Source organism: Anastrepha ludens, chromosome 5 (genome assembly GCF_028408465.1).
Source record: "Anastrepha ludens isolate Willacy chromosome 5, idAnaLude1.1, whole genome shotgun sequence".
Taxonomy (NCBI): Eukaryota; Metazoa; Arthropoda; class Insecta; order Diptera; family Tephritidae; genus Anastrepha; species Anastrepha ludens.
In genome coordinates, this window is record NC_071501.1 from 89,593,238 (window position 1) to 89,611,570 (window position 18,333).

General features: G+C 40.8%; 1 protein-coding gene across 3 annotated transcripts; it reads left to right on the forward strand.

The window, feature by feature from the left end:
• Positions 1 to 2,415: 2,415 nt before the first annotated feature.
• On the forward strand, positions 2,416 to 17,729 carry LOC128863216 (tubulin monoglutamylase TTLL4). Of its 3 annotated transcripts, none has more exons than XM_054102260.1 (11): positions 2,416 to 2,577; positions 4,207 to 4,800; positions 6,488 to 7,046; positions 7,129 to 7,503; positions 7,583 to 7,769; positions 9,444 to 9,614; positions 9,707 to 9,831; positions 9,894 to 10,333; positions 10,400 to 10,843; positions 10,913 to 11,148; positions 17,403 to 17,729. In XM_054102260.1, the coding sequence occupies exons 2-10, from the start codon at positions 4,228 to 4,230 to the stop codon at positions 11,072 to 11,074; spliced, it is 3,036 nt and encodes a 1,011-aa protein (XP_053958235.1). In that variant the 5' UTR covers positions 2,416 to 2,577; positions 4,207 to 4,227; the 3' UTR covers positions 11,075 to 11,148; positions 17,403 to 17,729. The 3 variants fall into 3 exon arrangements, with proteins under 3 accessions (XP_053958235.1, XP_053958232.1, XP_053958234.1); XM_054102257.1 differs by lacking the exon at positions 2,416 to 2,577 and adding an exon at positions 3,835 to 4,022; XM_054102259.1 differs by lacking the exon at positions 2,416 to 2,577 and adding an exon at positions 3,836 to 4,022 and having other exon boundaries at positions 6,500 to 7,046.
• The last annotated feature ends 604 nt before the right edge of the window (positions 17,730 to 18,333 follow it).

Consider the following 18,333-nt stretch of genomic DNA (forward strand, 5'->3'; position numbering starts at 1 on the left):
GCCCAAATTAGTCTCAACTTATTTGAATCCCTCTACGAACCTAGGGCGGGGAATGCAGGTCAACTTACTTACTTACATAAATGGCCTGATCAAGGTTTACAACCCGTTACCGGATTAAGGCCAACTGCAACAAGTCTCGTCAGACGTCTCTGCTTGGCGCGCGTCTTCTCCAAGTTGTTACACCAAGCTATGATAGGGCTCGCTCGACTTTGACCTTCTATCGGATGGTCGCATGGTCGTATGGTGTTCCCCTACATCGTTGTTCTCTAACTTGCCATCTGAATACCTTCTTTGTTGAAACTTCTGCATCCATACGCTCGACGCGGCCCAGCCAGCGCAAGCGCAGAATACTGATGCGCTTCACTATATCCATATCATCGTGGTGGGAGCAATACGTGGCCGCATACCGTGACTTAAGGCCTGAATAGATCTTAAGGTGACCCCACCCTTTGTATTTATCGCACCTAACCGAGGTGGAGTTTGGGTGGAGCCGTTTATGACAAACGCAATACCTCTGGCCAAGGGTTGGATTCAATACCTGCCCTGAGGAGAAATATTTGAAGCAAGATTGTTGCATGGAATTGCTCCTGTGACGTTAGAGGGTGTTGATAAACGGTTCACTAGACAGAGCTGGTTTACTGCGGTGGCAGCCCTTGGTCGAAAAAACCCCGAGTCATTCCGGTAACGAAAAACCGACTGCCATGGGAATGGAAGACTTTTCGTAATATCTTTCTCTCGAATACGCTAAGAGCGGTCAGTCTGCGACGCAATCCATACTTCAGCGCCATAGAGTAGCACGGATAAGATGAGCGTCTTCTAGAGTATTAGTTTGGTCGGGCGAGAGAGGTCTCTAGTACACATTTGCTTACTGAGACCCATTAGCAAGCGTGATTCGTTGTGGCGGCGGTGCCAAGATATATAAATTCCTTCCGCTGAAATACTGGAGCCAAAACGCCACGTGTCTCTTCTAGTGGACAGCATATCCTTAGTCTTGCCCTCGTTAACCGCCAGACCAACTTTAGTTGACTCTCTTTCGATAGCGGCAAATGCTGCCCTATGATGTCAATGTCATGAGCATATACAAGGAGCTGTACACTTTAGGTGAAAATAGTGGCATTCGATGAACAACGGCTCTCCGCAGTACCCTTTCCATGAGTAAGTTGAAGCGGTCGCACGATAATGGATCGTCTTGTCTGAAACCTCGTTCGGTAATGAAAGGTTCGGAGAGGTATTTTCCCTCCTTGGCAGAGCTGGACGTGTTGCTCAATGTTATTTTGCAAAGTCGAGTCACCGAACTCAGATATTGTGGCCACCTATACATCATCCTTTAGCCCTTATTGAGCTATCGAAAGCAGTCTTATAATCGACAAAGAGATGAGGGGTTGTCGTTGTCTTTTTGATACGTTATTTCCAGGACTTGGCGTAGAACGAAAAGCTGGTCGATGGTCGAGTTTCCAGATCTAAAACCACACTTATAAGGTCCAATCAGTGAGCTGGCCTATGGTTTTCGTCTTGCACACAATACGTCCGACAGAACCTTATATAAGATGGCAATTAGACGGATCTACCGGTATTTGGCGTATATAGTAGGGCAAAGGACACTGAGATTCCAATCATTAGGCATACTTTCTTCTAGCCATATTTTACTCAAAAGCTGATGAATTCACCCAATAAGCTCATTACCGTCGAACTGCTCCGGCTGCCTTGTTTTTCTTCCGTTGCTGAATAGCGACACTGACTTCGTCATAGCTGGATGCGGGGCTATTCACCTCGTCGTCTTCAATTGGCGGTACCGGGTCATTTTCCTTAGCGGGGGTTTTATAGCATCATCGCCAGCCAGTAATTTAGAGAAATCCTCTTTCCATAAGATCAGTGTCTCTTTTGTATCTGCAAATCAAGTATCCTAACCTTAAACTTATTAACTAAGGGAAGCTTATATTTAGGACTGATTAAATGGTTCATCTATTAACGAAATCACATAAAACTAGTACGAAACTCATATAGAACTTCAGCCCATCCTTTATTTATCGAATACATATAAAATGAATAATAATAATTGTAAATCTATTAATTTTTCACGGAAATTCTTTTCATTTAAATCCCGCGAAAATCCATTGCTGGGTAGCTTCACTGATCTATTACAAAGTAATTTTATTACTAGCACAGGGTGTCATTAATAAACCCCGGGATATAAACAAAAATACTTTAACACCACCTTAAAATTGTGGCATTATTATGATAAAATTTTACCTACAATGTTTAAATCAAAAGACCTTATTTCACATCTTTTATGTGAATTTCAACAAAAAGTATTAAAGTTAATGAGCAAAATATTCAATTCATTTGAATCTCTCTGTCAGTCACACCACCACCATCATCTTCTGGCAACTCTCTGCACTATTCAATTCGCCGCTGGTAACGCTAAATATATGTTCGTCTGTCTCTTCGACCAAGTAAGCAGGAAAAATTCTGTTAAGAAATTTCAATTAATTTTCAATATTCGATGTTGCTATTTGAAATTTAGTTCGGAATAAATAAACAAATTAAATCATCTGTGTGTGTTTCATAAGTGTGAAGGTGAGTGAATAATTAGGAAAAGAGCGCTAGTGAAAAAGAGTTGCGGGGTTAAAATTTAAGCGTGACTGTCTGAGCATCAGCCTTGCCGGCAAAAAGCCTCCAAGTCACTCCTCTACACCGCATTTGCCAATAACATAAAATGCTCTCAGCAGTCTGGTTTGTTACAACAAAAAAAAAAAAAAAAATAAAACTCGTTGAACAATAGACGACTGTAACGGCAGAAATAATTATTCATATTCATATACGAAACATTTTGTGCGAAATGGAAATTCTAACCAACAATAAGAATTTGTCAAAAACCAAAAACAATTCGCACAATGTTGGCATATTGACGTTTTTGCGTGAATGTGTAAGTGAAGGAAATACAACAAAAAAATAGCGCCTATTGAAGCGGTCGCAAGGCATTTCACTCTTCGTTGTTTCAGCAAACTCAACACAACAAATGGGAGTGCAACATGTTCGATTGTGTTGGCAAACAAAGAGGAGCGGATGCGGATTTGTGCGCCCTTTTCCGTTTGTAAGCACACAAGTAGCTTTACAGACTAAATCGTGTTGTATTGAGTGAACAGTCACAATACTGGATTTTATATTTTTGTTTTTTTTTGTAATCGAAATTGACAAAATTTTGTCATCATTGTTACAATCAAAGTTAGTGAAAAAAGAAATTACAAAATTTTAATGTGCTACATAACCAAAAACTCAGCGCAATCCGAAAGCAGATACAATTGTAAGCTTCCGCTTGTGGAAACTGCTTAAATAGTGTGGTACTTTTTTGCCACTTGCATTACAATCCACGTTGCGACATTGACCCTTAATACTGCACCGTTTAGCAACTCGTGCAATACCCAAGTGCTGCAGCCGTCTGATGCTTGCTGAATTGCACTTGAGAATTTCGTCTGGCTGGTGTAGGCGGGAATACCTGGTTGATGCCATTCTATTTGGATGATGATATTGTATTGCACCTGACTTGCTGCCCTTTCGTTGCGCTCTACATTGACGTACTGCCCGTCCACTAGCCCACTAGTGTTTTTCGTTTTTATTTTTCGAACGGTCAGTTCATCAAGCTTGCAACTTGCTCTGCGCCTGATCGATTGCCTCACCGCGGTCATTCATTTTAATTGATTTGCCTCGACTTCTCTAATCAAACGCGAATGTTTGCGCTCGTGCCATATTTTTTTGTTCAGTTTTTGGCTTGTTGCTGGTGTTGTTAGCATTTACGATGGGTCTTTGTGGCATACCACCACGAAAATAGCTTCAGTTATTTTTGTGCGCTCCGCCGTTAGTCACAAGAGCACCGCGACGAGACGAGCGTCTTCCATTACACTTTGAATAGCCAGATTACTCAACCCTGTATTTGATTTATCAATTAATTTCTTCGTGCGAAGATGAGTGCTCAAGTGCGCGCGGAGAGCGGCGAGGATGGCGGCGGCGCGAAATTGCAACAAGTTGTTACTTTTGAATTACCTTCACGAATTTTGTCTGGCAAAGTTTTGTTTTTCTTATTATTTAGTTTTTTTTCGTGTGCTCACCTTTCTTTGTACTATCAGCTTGAATGTATTTGAAATATTTTATCTGACTATTATACTAATCGCTTTGCATTTTCCGAATTTCTTGTACTTTTTTTTGTAGAAATCAAAATTCAAAGTGAAAATGGCACCAATTAGTGAAAAAAGGTCACAGCCTCCAAATGCGAACCACGTTAAAGAAAACGGGCACACAAGTCATGGCCATGGTCATTCGCATCTTCACACTCACACGAAGGAGAACGCCAGCAGCAATGCGTCCGGGAAGAGTGCAGGTGTGAAAACGAAAGGCTTAGAGATACTTGATTTCCATGAATCGTGGCTGGAGGAGGTCGAACTTTATAAGGATAAATTGTATGTGCAAAAGAATCTTTTGCTCTCATCGCATAATCACGCCCATACCCCACATGGTTGTCAAATCGATGCACCCAGCCATTATATCAGTGTGAATAATAAGTATAAGGTTAATTCAGCATCGGGTTATACGCCTAATGAGCATAGTAACTGTAATAGTATTACAAATGACACGATTGTAAAACGGCAGCGGGGTGCAGGCACATCAGCCACTGGACCTGCCATAGATCCATCGATAATTAGCAATGCCTCATATAACAAATCAAATCGAATTAGTATACGTAGTAACACTGCCGCCCCCCTGACATCCAGCCCAGACTCGACCATACCAATGAGTGGCGTACAGGTATGTGGAATTTATGATGAATTGCTGTGTGTTAACAAATTTATTTGAATTGAATATTGTATTGTGTTTGCAAGCAGACTTTTTTGGATCGATTTGGAAGTTGGCAATTAATGTTTGTTTCGGTATAGGGACTTAAAATTTAGTTTTGATAAAAGATCTCGCGCTTAAATATTTCGAAAGTGGAATGGGAAAACAAAGGGAAAATTTGCCCCGAAATCCAACGTAGCATCTCTCTTGCCAACAAGTGCTACTTTGGGCTAAGTAGGCAATTGAGTAGTAAAATGCTCTTCCGACGAACAAAAATAAGGCTCTACAAGGCTCTCATCGTGCCCGTCCTATTGTATGGCGTCCCTTGGTGTATTTGAGGGAAAGATGATGCGGAAGATTTTTGGACCTTGCACGTTAGCAACGGCGAGTATCGCAGTTCGTGGTCAATGAGCTGTATGAGCTTTACGATGACATAGAAGTAGCACAGCGAATAAAGAATCCAGCGGCTTTGTTGGCTGGATACAAACGCTCCGGCTTTGATAGTATTCGATGCAGGCCCAGCTGGTGGTAGCAGATGAAGCGGAAGGTTGGGAAGATCAGTCGGAGAAGATCTTGGCTTCATTTGGTGTTTCCAACGAGAATGGCGCGCTTTGTTAAATTCGGCCAAAATCGCGTAGGCGGTAATCGCGCCAATCGAGAAGAAGAAGAACGTCCAATTAAAAACAAATTCTAAAGAATTCAATTTAAGCATTCGGTATCTCTTGCAAAACCGTCAACAAATTGCTCATCACGCGGTGTTGATACTGGGAGCCAGATGATAGGAATATAGAGGGCATCATCAGTCCCTACTGATGTGCAGCTCCTACATCTCTCTCGAACCCTCTGCTGACATCAGAGAGTCTAATTGATCACCTATGCTGATGCTTGTTCCATACTGGCGTCCGCCTATGACGCAGATGGCTTGTTTGAAAGTGTAAACTGCTGCCTCAAATCTTTCTCACTTCTTCTAGGTAAGGAACCTCACATTTTGTTCCACCGGATTCGCGACAGCGCTGTTCAGGTAAACTGAATCACCAAGAGCTACTAATGGACTGTACAATTGTCAAATTTTTTATTTGTTTTTATTTTTTTTTTTTCTAATAATAATAGACATTTCGTGAATCACACAGATTTTCCAAATGAAAGCCAAACTAGTCATGTTGTTTTTGTTGTAGCAGCAAAAATAATCCCCATGCAGGTACGGACTCACTCCAGTGCTCGGTCACTCCAGCAGCGCAGTGACAGTCCTTGGCCGGATATATAGTAAATCCGGGTCATTCCGGTAACGTAGAATCGATGCTAGTCATCTTCCAAATCGATTAATCGTCTGCAGGCTGTTTGTTTATAATATTTTTGTTATTACTGTCATTAGTATTCCATAAATTTTGAATTAACAACTCTGTAGATTTTGCTGTGATATCGTAAAACTAACCCCTTTATATTTGTATGTTCCTATTTTTGCTCTTTTCCACCCTTTCATACCAACCAAAAAAAAAAAACGTTCATAATGTGCCCGCGGTGACTAAACTCACAATTCAATACCTAATGTCACCCCGCTCTCCGCTTCCAATGTGCGGTTGATGTCCTGCTGTTGTTAACTGTTGTACAACTTTGTTATGCTGTTCGTTGTTATTCTTATGCATGCGCCCTAACGCTACAGTTGCTTTTAAAGCGACCCCGAGATGAACCGGTCGGAGCGCCAAAGTCTGCTGCGCATAACTCCAAACGCCATTCCCATCCTCACCCGCAATCGCTACCAAATAGCAGTTCACGCCGTTCGGCATCACCACCTAAACGAGTCGTCGGAGGTGGTGGTGTTGCAGTTAACGTAGGTGTTGGTGCTGGCATTGGCAGTGGCGCCTCTGTTGTCAATGGCGCCAATGGCTCCACTGGCATTATTAATGGTGATAGGCCCCTCATGCAACCATCCCAGAAAACGCTAAGTAAAATCATTGTGAATCAGTTCCACGCTAGTAGCCTGCTTAATCATAACGATAAAAAATCGGAGCTGCTTACACAAAATGGCCTAAATAAGACGGCAGCAACCGCTTACGAGACTAGCGTTTATGCCTCGCAGTACATGCCGCTCGATAATCGCACTTATCATAATCGTCATCCAATTGCTGATAACTCTACTTATGTGGGCGTTTCTTTAGCTAAAGGTGGGGACGGTGATCGTGGCAAGCATAATACTCCAGCTGAAGATGATCCCGGTTCAGGTATGCTGATTGTGCATGATTCACCGTTCTAATCTTCTTTAAATTACAAATATATTTCGCATTTTTATTCTTCCACTTCAAGCCATCGACGATGTGAATGCATATACAGATAGTGATTCGGAAGACGAATATACTGGTCATCCATTCTACCTCGCCAACGATTTAAATGAGATACACCAAAGTCGCAATATACGCAACCCCGTTGAACAGCAGATGAAAGATGGCTTGGAGGATAGCGAGGGCGATACCGAGACAAGCGAATACTTTAAGCCGGACTGTATATTATCGCCGAGCTTATTTCCGAATGTGCCGCCTTATTTGAATTTTTCATCGCATGCTGAAAAGGGACCTGAAGTGCCGCCAACACTGCATCGCGTGCTGAAGTGGAAACTGAGTCCTGTAATGCCAAAAATAGTGAAGCGAGTGGTGCTCAACTCAGGATTTCGCATCATAAAAAGTGAGTGACACGCCAGCTGGTGAAAAATTGAAGGTTTACAATATAATCGCATTTTCACCTTTTTGTGTTTTTTTTTTAGATACCACTGATTGGATGGCCGTCTGGGAGAAGCATATGAAAAGTCCAGGCTTCCGTACGATACGCTCACATCAAAAGTACAACCATATGCCGGGTTCGTTTCGCATCGGCCGCAAAGATAGCATGTGGCACAGTATACACAACAACATGAATAAGTATGGCAAAAAAGAATTTGGCTTCATGCAAAAGTAAGTGGGCAAAAAAACCAAGCCGGAATGGTGGCTTAATAAGATTTAAGAAATACATCAATGATCGAAAATTAGTTTTGATTAGATTACTACGAGGCTTGCACTTTGACCTCATGGTATTTTTGGCACTCTCCTCAACACAGGACCTCATTCAAACCCAGTTTCCTTATTAAACTCAGGATATAGCTGGATTGAAGTGATCGAAGATATCAACTTCTTAGTCGGCGATTGCCAAAGGAAGCGGGCATGCGGAAACTTTTAGATTTTGTAAGAACATTAGGTTTGGGTGAAGTAGCGTGAAAAGGAAAGGGTGCCCGAGATTGCCGGACAAAAATTAACATCTTATATCAGGTGGTGCCATAACAATATGGCAGCATAAAATATTAGGCATAAATATGTGGGGACGCTTGGGAGCGACGGTTCTTGTACTTAAACCGAGAGATATTTCGACGTTATTAGAAGATTTCTAACTTTAATTATTTTGCCTTAACGAAAAATCATAAATTATTTATCTAATTTAATTTGTAAAGGGTGTTCAGATTGGAGGTACTTTTTCCAATAGCGTTTTTTTTTGTTTTTGTTTGTTTTTATTAGACGTACAGCCCGAAGTGAAGAGAATATGCGGCTGTAAATGTGAGTTTTGCCGAAGACTTGGAAGAATCGATTCGGCGCCCATCTCAATAACTTGGCCTATGTAATCTTATGGTACTACTTGGGTGATTTTACGCAAAGATCTTGGTTTGAAAGCGTATAAAATACAGCTAGTCCAAGATTTGAAGCCGGTCGATCTTCCAAAGCGTCATAATTTCAGTCGTTGGGCTCTTGAAAAACTCGGCAAAGATCCGCGTTTTGGGACCCGTATTGTTCAGCGATGAGGCCCATTTTTGCTTTAATGGCTACGGCAAAAAGCAAAACTGCCATATTTGAGCTGAAAAGCAACCCGTAGCCATTCAAGACAACCATTTCAGCCATTGAAAACAACCGTTTGGTGCGGCCTATGGGCTGGAGGAATCATCGGCCCATATTTCTTCAAAGACGAGGCTGGCGCCAATGTAACGGTGAATGACGAACGCTATCGCGCCATGATAAACGGCTTTTTGATGCCGCAAATTGAAGCCCGTGAGCTCCACAACATTTGGTTCCCACAAGACGGCGCTACTTGTCAAACAATGGATTTACTGCGTTGTTGTTTCACTGAAAATTTTATTTCTCGTCTCGGACCAGTGGATTGGCCACAAAGATCGTGTGATTTCACACCTTTGGACTTCTATTTGTGTCAAGTCCAACTGTCAAGTCTAACTGGTTTGTGGATAAACCAGCTCGATTGAGACATTGGAAACTAACATTACTAAAGCTTTTCTCGAGACACGGACCGAAGTTAGCCAGCGAATCATTAAAAATTGGTGTTTACGGATGACCGATTTACGGCGCAGTTGTAGCCAACATTTGAAAGGGATTATCTTTAAAAAATAAATTTCCTAACTGGTTCTACACAAAAATAATAAAGTTTGCCCAATCAATTTGAATTTTCATTGGTTAATTTCAATTTAAAATCCGATACCTCTAAATTGATCACCCTTTATCTAATATAGACATTGTTAACAGTATTCTTTTCTTTTTACTGAAAACCCATCAACTACATTCCCTCGCATTCCTCTCGCTTTTCCCTTGCAGATCTTACATTATGCCCGATGATTTGGAGAACCTGCGACAGGTCTGGCCTAAGAATGCTTCGAGGCTGACCAAATGGATTGTGAAACCTCCAGCAAGTGCACGCGGCACCGGCATACGCATTGTGAACAAGTGGAGCCAATTCCCCAAGGATCGTCCGTTGGTAGTGCAGAAGTGAGTGTGTGTGTTTGTGTGTGTGGGCGGCCCAAGTGTATCACGAATTTTAATTTGCAATTGTTGCGCATCTTATTTTTGACTCATTACAGATATATCGAGCGTCCGCTGCTTATCAACGATAGTAAATTCGATATGCGTATTTATGTGGTTGTTACATCGATTAATCCCTTGCGTATTTATATGTACAAAGATGGCTTGGCGCGTTTTGCATCAGGTGCGTGTTTTGTTGGCTGAGCTCAACATGTCTCTTTATCTGTTAACTGTCTGCTTCTATAGTTAAATATAGTTCGGAGCTCACTAGTCTGGATGATCGTTGCATGCATCTAACCAACTATAGCATCAATAAATTCTCTCAAAACTACTCGAAAAACGAGGATTTCAATGCTTGTCAGGGGCATAAGTGGACGCTGCAATCGCTGTGGTCCTGCTTGGAGATGCGCGGTGTGAACACTAAACGTCTGTGGGCGACGCTACGTAATTTGGTGATCAAGGCGATTGTGAGCGGTGAATCGGGTCTGAATCGCATGTATCGCCAAAATGTTAACTTTCGTTATAATTGTTTCGAGCTATTTGGTTTCGATATTTTGCTGGATGAGAATCTTGTGCCATGGTTGTTGGAGATAAATATTTCACCTTCGTTACACTCAGAGCTGCCGCTAGATTTGCATGTGAAAGGCCCACTCATCCAAGCCGTACTGAATACGGCGCTCTATCAAGTAGGTCCAAACTGTCGATATGTTTGTTCAGTCAACAACTTTTTTTTTTTTTTTTTGATCTTAAAGGTGCCACCAAAACTTAACGACAAACAACAAAAAGATATAATTGAAGAATTGAAGCTAAATGGTCCACTGTGTCATGATAAGCGCATCTTTACCACTTGTCTCACTGTCGAGGAAGTGCGCAAGCACAACCAGTTCACTAATCGTTTGATTGAATTTCGTGAGGAATATCTCGATTCCATACTTGATAATTTACTGCCAGACGATATACGCTGCCTAATTATCAGCGAGGATGAGTTTGCTCGCTGTACGCCACTAGAACGCATCTTTCCGACGACCGACACGCACATGTACCTAAAGTTTATCGAGAATCCACGCTACTACAATCGTCTGCTAGACGCTTGGGAAACGCGCTATGGCAATCAGCGTGCACAAGGCATTGCATTGCTGAAGGGTTATTGCGCTGACGGTTATCATTTGCGTGTATCCGATGCTGCGCTGGAGAAGGTGATGCACTTGAAAAATGCACTGCATTAAAGTGAGACACTAAGTATATAAAATATATAAATTTTACAGGAACCTGATGTTGCACTAACGGAAATCGATATGTTGCACCAAAAGAAGAGCGACGATCAAGTTACACTTGTACCCGATAATATGGCAGGCGATAGCGCATTAGCTTCCAAAGCGGGCTCACCTGATTCGACTGCGGATACATCCGTGCGCTCGCAGCGCTGATCAAGCGCATGCTTATGGGCATGTCGTCGGTAACTGCCAGAAGCCCGAGGGTTCAATTGGTGGTGAGCACAGAGGTGAGTGAGAAACTTTATTATTTGCAATATAAAGTGTGGGCCGCCGTAGCCGAATGGGTTGGTGCGTGATTACCATTCGGAATTCACAGAGAGGTCGTTGGTTCGAATCTCGGTGAAAGCAAAATTAATAAAAACATTTTTCTAATAGCGGTCACCCCTCGGCAGGCAATGGCAAACCTCCGAGTGTATTTCTGCCATGAAAAAGCTCCTCATAAAAATATCTGCCGTTCGGAGTCGGCTTGAAACTGTAGGTCCCTCCATTTGTGGAACAACATCAAGACGCACACCACAAAGCGATGATCCAGTCTAGAATGCTGCAGCACTGCAAAGTGTTTTGTGAAAAGCCCGCAGAGAAAACTGTTGAACTTTCTTCTCAAACTTGGTAGAAAAGACCTTCGGTTGATGGTCGGTATTTACAGGACCAGCATTTGAATCATTGAGCACCAGATTTGCCTGTCTTGCTTAGAGGGGACGGATAGCACTGATCATTTTCTCTGTGAGTGTTCTGCCTTTGCTAGAGCCAGGCTACGAATTTTGGGTTCCGATGTCACGAGAATGGGTAAAATTCGTTCTCTCGAACTCGAGGTTATCTCGAATATTATCACAGGACTAGTTATCTCTTCTATCGAGCAGCCAGAGGACGAATTACCTGTTGGGATGCTCTCACTCTAACATTTCACGTATTACTGTAATCCTTACAGGCCCCTGGAAGGTAGGGGATCGTGCAGCCAGACTCAGCCTTCCTTTCAATCCCATCTGTGATCCCAGAAGCTGTGAGGTGGATGAGGTGAAAGGAAGTCTTTTCCACAATTTATGCCAACGTCAAGGTTTAACCAGAACAAGACTTCGCTCTTTCAATAAACCTTTCCTACAGCAAATTAATGAAATCTCAGATAAAAAATTTCCTGCTATATCTGGAGCGCACTGGTTCTGGCTCCAAAACAAAAAAAAAAGAAAACAAGACATCACACGAGAACAGTGGTAATGAAATGGCGATAGTCGCTAAATAAAATTATTTCAGATGAAATACCCAACCATTTTAATAACAACAACAGTTGTCTCTCCTCCTTTCCTTCCCTTGACTAGCTACCCTTTTACTTTCCTAAACTTTAAATACGATAAGCTTTTCCGCCTGAGTGGTTTAGGAGTTACTAAATCTCTCGGTACTTCTTGGTTCGCCTTTTTCAAATTTTAATTGCAACTCTGCGTATTCGAATTTTTTCTGAAATTTTCATGAGTATTTATAATTTTTTTTTTTTTAATTTTGCACGGATTTGGAAACTTGAATTTGTATCTTAAAATTTCTAAATTCTTAAAAAAATTATAAAAATTGTACGCAAAAATTGCCAAACTTGTCCATTAGTGCCTGTGCTATTATTAAACGCACTGTTGATAAATGTAATAATAGCCTGATGCATCATTCTCCAATTTTTGATGCGTGAGTCATTTCAATTATGCAGTGAATAGCTGATTTTTGCATAGGAAAATTTTTATTATTATTATTATTTTTTTTTTTTTTGTGTGTCAATTTGTATATTTTGGCTTTGGGTGAATAATTTTGTTCGCCTCCGTATGAAATATTTAGAAATTAGCTTTATGATGAATTACATTTTTCAAAAGTTGTTGAAATATACCAACTCGATTCTGTGGTTATTTATAGTTCTTAAAATTCTTAAAATTCGGTGATCATAAATCACCCAAAACTATTTAATTGACACGTCAGCTGCGTGTCGAACAGGCGATTGTCAGCGCCGTTTCCGCTTCTTTGTATTAGCCTCTGGACGTGTTTCTGGGTGTGTGTATTATTCTTTTGTTTGTATATTTGCCTTTTGCCATTGATATTGTCGCCGCATAAAAATAACGATTTTTTAATGTCTATTTTCACACTTAGAAATGCCATATTTTAATTTGATGTATGAGCTGCCCTAACACTAAACGACTGCATTCCATTTCCACTAAATTGGCTTCCATCCGCCAACCACCACTCGTCCATTGTACACGAACTGTGACGAACTATTTTACAGTTCATTCGCCCACCCACTGTCAACACTTTTTGGCTTTTTATTTTTTTTTATAATTTTTTCGTTTTCTTCGCATTACAAAATTTTTAAATTTCAAATTTTTAGTAAAATAAAAGAAAAAGGTGGCATAATTTTCTATTTAAGCTTTCTAGCAAGGCTGAGATCATACAAATAAATACATATTAACGGATTTTATGAGCATTTTTTATATATTAAAAAAATGTTAAAGCGCTATAAAAAATAATTCGACGTGACCCAAGAAAAATGCAGGTCTTTTGGTAATCATAGGAGCAAAACAAATCATTTTTTAAAAAGTTATTAGATGCGCAACTAAATTCCCGCTGTTTGTCAATAGATGCCACCAGTAGTGTGTGCTAGTCGATTCTATTGTAACATAACCTAAACGTCATAAACCAAGCTCCGACATATAGTAAACAAACTGCTTCGACACATTAGTGATTTTGTTTTGGTATCATCTACTTTTAGTTTTGTGAAAATGTCTGATTTTGTGCCGAATAATCGTCATTTGCGGGAAGTGTTGATTTTTCTCTTTCATTCGAAAAAAACGGCGGCTGAAGCGCATCGAGAGCTACAAAAAGTTTATGGAGAAACTGCTTTAAGTGAAACAACGTGCCGAGATTGGTTCCGTCGCTTCAAAGACGGTTATTTTAATGTTGACGACCGTCCGCGTGAAGGAAGACCAAAAACTTTCGAAGGCGCTGAATTGGAGGCACTGCTCAATGAGGATCCGTGTCAAACGCAAAAAGAGATTGATTCAGTATTAGGAGTTACCCGCCAATCCATTTCCAAGCGATTGCATGCTTTGCAATGATTCAGAAACAGGGGGCTCCTTATGAGTTAAAACCAAGAGATGTTGAACGTCGTTTTTTCGCCTTTGAACAGTTGCTCTAGCGGCAAAAAAGGAAGGCGTTTCTTCATTGCATCGTGACGGGTGATGAAAAATGGATTCATTACAGCAATCCAAAGAACCAAAGAAAACAAAGTCATGGGGACTGCCCGGTCATGCTTCTACGTCGTCGCCTCGGCCGAATATTCACGCTGCGAAGGTTATGCTGTGTATTTGGTGCGACCTAGTTGGTGTTATTTATTATTAACTGTTAAAACCAAGTGAAACCATCATTGGGGATCGGTATCGACTTCAATTGATGCGATTGAACCTAGCACTGCGCGAGAAGCGGCCGCAATACGCGGAGAGACAAAAGTGATTCTACAGCATTACAACGCTCGGCCTCACGTTGCCAAACCCGTTAAAACCTACCTGGAAACACTGAAATGGGAAATCCTACCCCACCCGCTATATTCTCCAGATATTGGGCCGTCCGATTATTACCACAAAAAATGGCTTGATCCGTGGATAGCCTCAAAAGATGAACAGTTTTACCGCGACGGTATACGAGATCTACCAGAAAGATGAGAAAAAGTAGCCAACGATGGGCAATATGTACTTTCAAGGATTGACTTGTAATCATTTTTTCAGAATAAAGTTGTATCTTCGTCAAAAAAAAAACAGCGAGACCTTAGTTGCGCACCTAATAAAAATTACTCGCCAGTGTTATTTCATTAGCCTGGCACATTTGTTTGCATTTCTCACCCTGCTTGTAAAATGGTGTACCTTAGGCGCTTACCGCTTGCATAACCATGTTTTCCGAAAGCAGCGAAAGCACGTTTTTCGTAATAAGAGTGTCCGATTCGCGAGGCTCACTAATCAATAAATGGTCCAAGGGTAGCGCTATCATTTTGTGCTATGTTTTTATTAGCGTGCTGTTGTGTGCTGTCATGTTGTTGTTGTTGATGTAACAGTTTACTACAATTACTTACTACTTACTATTCACATCTCTGCGATTGCTTACGGGCTTATGAAAAACACACGGCCTTCTCTCTTTCCTCTCTTCCTTTTTCTCTGTCCCACTCTTTCGAGAAGCTGCAATTTCTATACTAAAACCCGCGAACGGATTAACCATATTAAATATGTTGTAAAGAATTCACAGGTGTGACCATTAACTGCGTCTCACTGAATTTGAAATAATCAGCTGATTGGTTGACGTCACATGGTCGTGACATTACTTTGCTTACGAAAAAACTGAGATTGTGTTGGTGATATGCGAAAAAAATTGACACAACTTTCGCTGTTGTTACTTTGCTGTCGTTTGAATAACGACTGATTGGATGAGTGCGTGAATATGTGCGAAATAAGCGGGCTGAATTCTGCTGCCGAGTACCCAGTGACGTGGCAGTCGAAGTTACTCTCACAATTTTGCTATTGCGGTTGGCCAGACCTGGTATTCTGTCAGTCTTATATGCTAGAAGCCTTTTAAGTTCCTACTTGGCTTGATGAATTTTGACCTCGATGGTTCGATGATTTGCTGACTTCAAACGTTGTCGTAGAGTCACCGATGATGCACAATGCAGTGAACGTCCAAATGAGGTGGTAACACCAGAAGACATCAAACAAATCCACAAAATTGTTTTGAATGATCGAAAAGTGAAGTTGCATGAGTTTGCTGACATCGTAAAGATAAAAAAAAATGTGTTGGATTTCTATTGCTCGAGCATTTGACTATGCTAAAGCTCTGTTCAAAGTGGGTGCCACATTTGCTCACTGTTGACCAAAGCAACACAACGCACCGTTTCATAAGTTAATCAAAACAATGACATGAATTGAACTTCGAATTGCTTCCACATCCATCATATTCACCAGATTTGGCTCCCAGCGACTACTGGCTGTTCGCAGACCAAAAACAAATGCTAGCGGGTAAGTTTTTTCGCTCGAATGACAAGGTTATCGCTAGAACTGATGCCTTCGAGGATTTTGAGGCAAAAGATAAATCGTTCTTCAAAGTGGTACTGAAATGTTGGAGCGGCGCTGAAACTATTGCTTTGTTCTTGATAGAAATTACGTTGATGAATAAAGCTAATTTTGAAAACTGTTTTCTTTGTTAGGCCCAGGACTTTTCAGCCCACGTCTTATGCTCGCAGGTTTGCCATTGTCTGCCGAGACGCGACCGCTTTTTGAAAATTTTTTATCTATTTTTTGATGTTCATACCCGGAGATTCGAAGCTGCGCACTCCCGAATGGTAGTCCCTAGTCCTTGCTTCAATCTTCTTTTTTTCCTCTCGCTCCCTCATCTTTCATTACTCTCCTTTATCACTTCACTTCACCACAATCTTCCTATTGCCCTCGGTAAGTATCATAATTCACCTTCAAATGCAGAGTCGAGCGCACCTTGTACGCAAATTATGCAAGATTTTTGTGCATAAAATGTTGAGGAATGCTGCTGAAGTGACAGTCCTTAGCCGGATCTACATGCGGGTCGTTCTGGTTGATGTTGCAAGATTGAGTTACTCGTTTTCGACCAAAGTATTTCGTATTTACATTCCCACGACAGTCCGAACTACGTTACCGGAACGACCCGGATTTACCACCTTGATCTAAAAGTTCCCGCAATACATTCAGAAGATTTAAAATGTAAATTTATTCCTCAAAAGTGATATTATCGCCTTCAAAGTACTCACCATCAACTGCAACGCTCTTACGCCAGGGTTTAATCCGGCTCTCGAAACATTTCTCGTATTTTCGGTATAGCCTTCAGAGCCGTTTTCGATTTTTCCATTATTTCTTTTCGGCTGTTAAAATGCGTAATGCGTCCCCTGACATGGTTTTCTGACTCGATCAAACAGAAAAAATTGCAGGGACCCATATCAGGTGTGTTCTATGGCTGTGGGATGGTATTCGTTTTGTTCTTGGTCGAAATTTCACGTCACCTGGCAATTGTTCCAGGTCATTACTCCAGCCGCAGTTACTCTGCACTTGTATGAGGTATGTTTATGCTGCTACAACAACAACAACGGCAATACCGTCTGTCGACTGTGATTTTGAGTGCTGTCCACCGGCAAGGCTGTTCCACGGGTAGGGGGGAATGTTGCATGCTTTTGCGAGAGCAATAACAAAAACAACTTTTTTACGCAAATTTATGTCAGTGTCAAAATACCCTTTTTAGGTCTTTGGCCGAGTTTCTCCTCCTATTTGTGGCGAGCGTCTTGATGTTGTTGCACAAATGGAGGGATCTACAGAGTTAAGCCGACTTCGTGCTGGAGATATTTTTTTGTTTTTTTTTTGTATTTTGTGATTTAAAAATGAACCTTTATTTGATCTACCCTCATTTTTTTGCTTTCAATTAGTAATAATACAATTTTTCTTTTGCTTCTTTTCAGCTACTGTGAGAGTAAGGAACTAAGACTGAACTTAGCTATCCAACAAACAAAACCTATCTGCAAAGTAATAACACGAAAACGGAAACGGAACAAAAAATATTGTATGATTTAATCGAAAATGATGATCGAGCCAACAAATTGAAGTCATCGAAATTTAGTAAATTTTGTTTGGAAAATACCTTAGGAACCAACGCGCTTTATTAAGTACTGCTACAATACAACTACAATTAAAACTACCTTTACCCACATATACACACATCATTAAGCTAGTGCAAATGGCAAAACAACAACTATTAATTTATGGGAATATAATAATGTTAAATTTGATTTAAAATTGTATTTTGCTAAGCATATTTGAAAAAACAAAGTCTTTAAAGAAAAATCAGAAACAAAACGAAAGAGCCAAGACGAGCATGCAGGCACGAATTTATTATGGAGAAGTGTATGTATGTTTCTAAATGCGCGATAAATAATTACTATTAATGATGATGAATTTTCAAACAAAAAAAACAAAAAAAAAAAAAAAACAAATCTCAATTCTTGAATGAATCTCTTATTTGAGTAGTTTTTCTGAAAGTTGAAACATATTCATTGATATGGGGTGTTTTTTTAGCTGCATGAGAACTATCGATATCGATAACTATAGCTTGGCAGCTGAGAATGGTTGGCATTTCTGTTCAGTAAAGTATTGTAGTAAAGTTTGCAAGTCGACGCAAAGCAATCGTAACACTTGTTCTGGCGTCCAAATTGTGGAATTATACTTTGAAAAATATAAATCTCTTCACGAAGTTCATAGAGCGAAGTGGTGAAGAAGACGCCGATATGTCGATTTATCGCCATTCTCCGCTTGTTGGTCTTTGTCTTTCGACTACGGGGAAAATTTTACGCAAGGATCTTGGCTTACGTGCCTATAAAATACAGCTCGTGTAAG

Bases quoted from the DNA above. Each gene is read 5' to 3' on its own strand.
- LOC128863216 (XM_054102257.1), top strand. From the start codon at position 3,963: ATGAGTGCTCAAGTGCGCGCGGAGAGCGGCGAGGATGGCGGCGGCGCG. The intron at 4,023-4,206 runs GTTGTTACTTTT...TTTTTTTTGTAG, and splicing joins GCGGCGCGAAATTGCAACAA to AAATCAAAATTCAAAGTGAA. The intron at 10,844-10,912 runs GTGATGCACTTG...TAAATTTTACAG, and splicing joins CCGATGCTGCGCTGGAGAAG to GAACCTGATGTTGCACTAAC.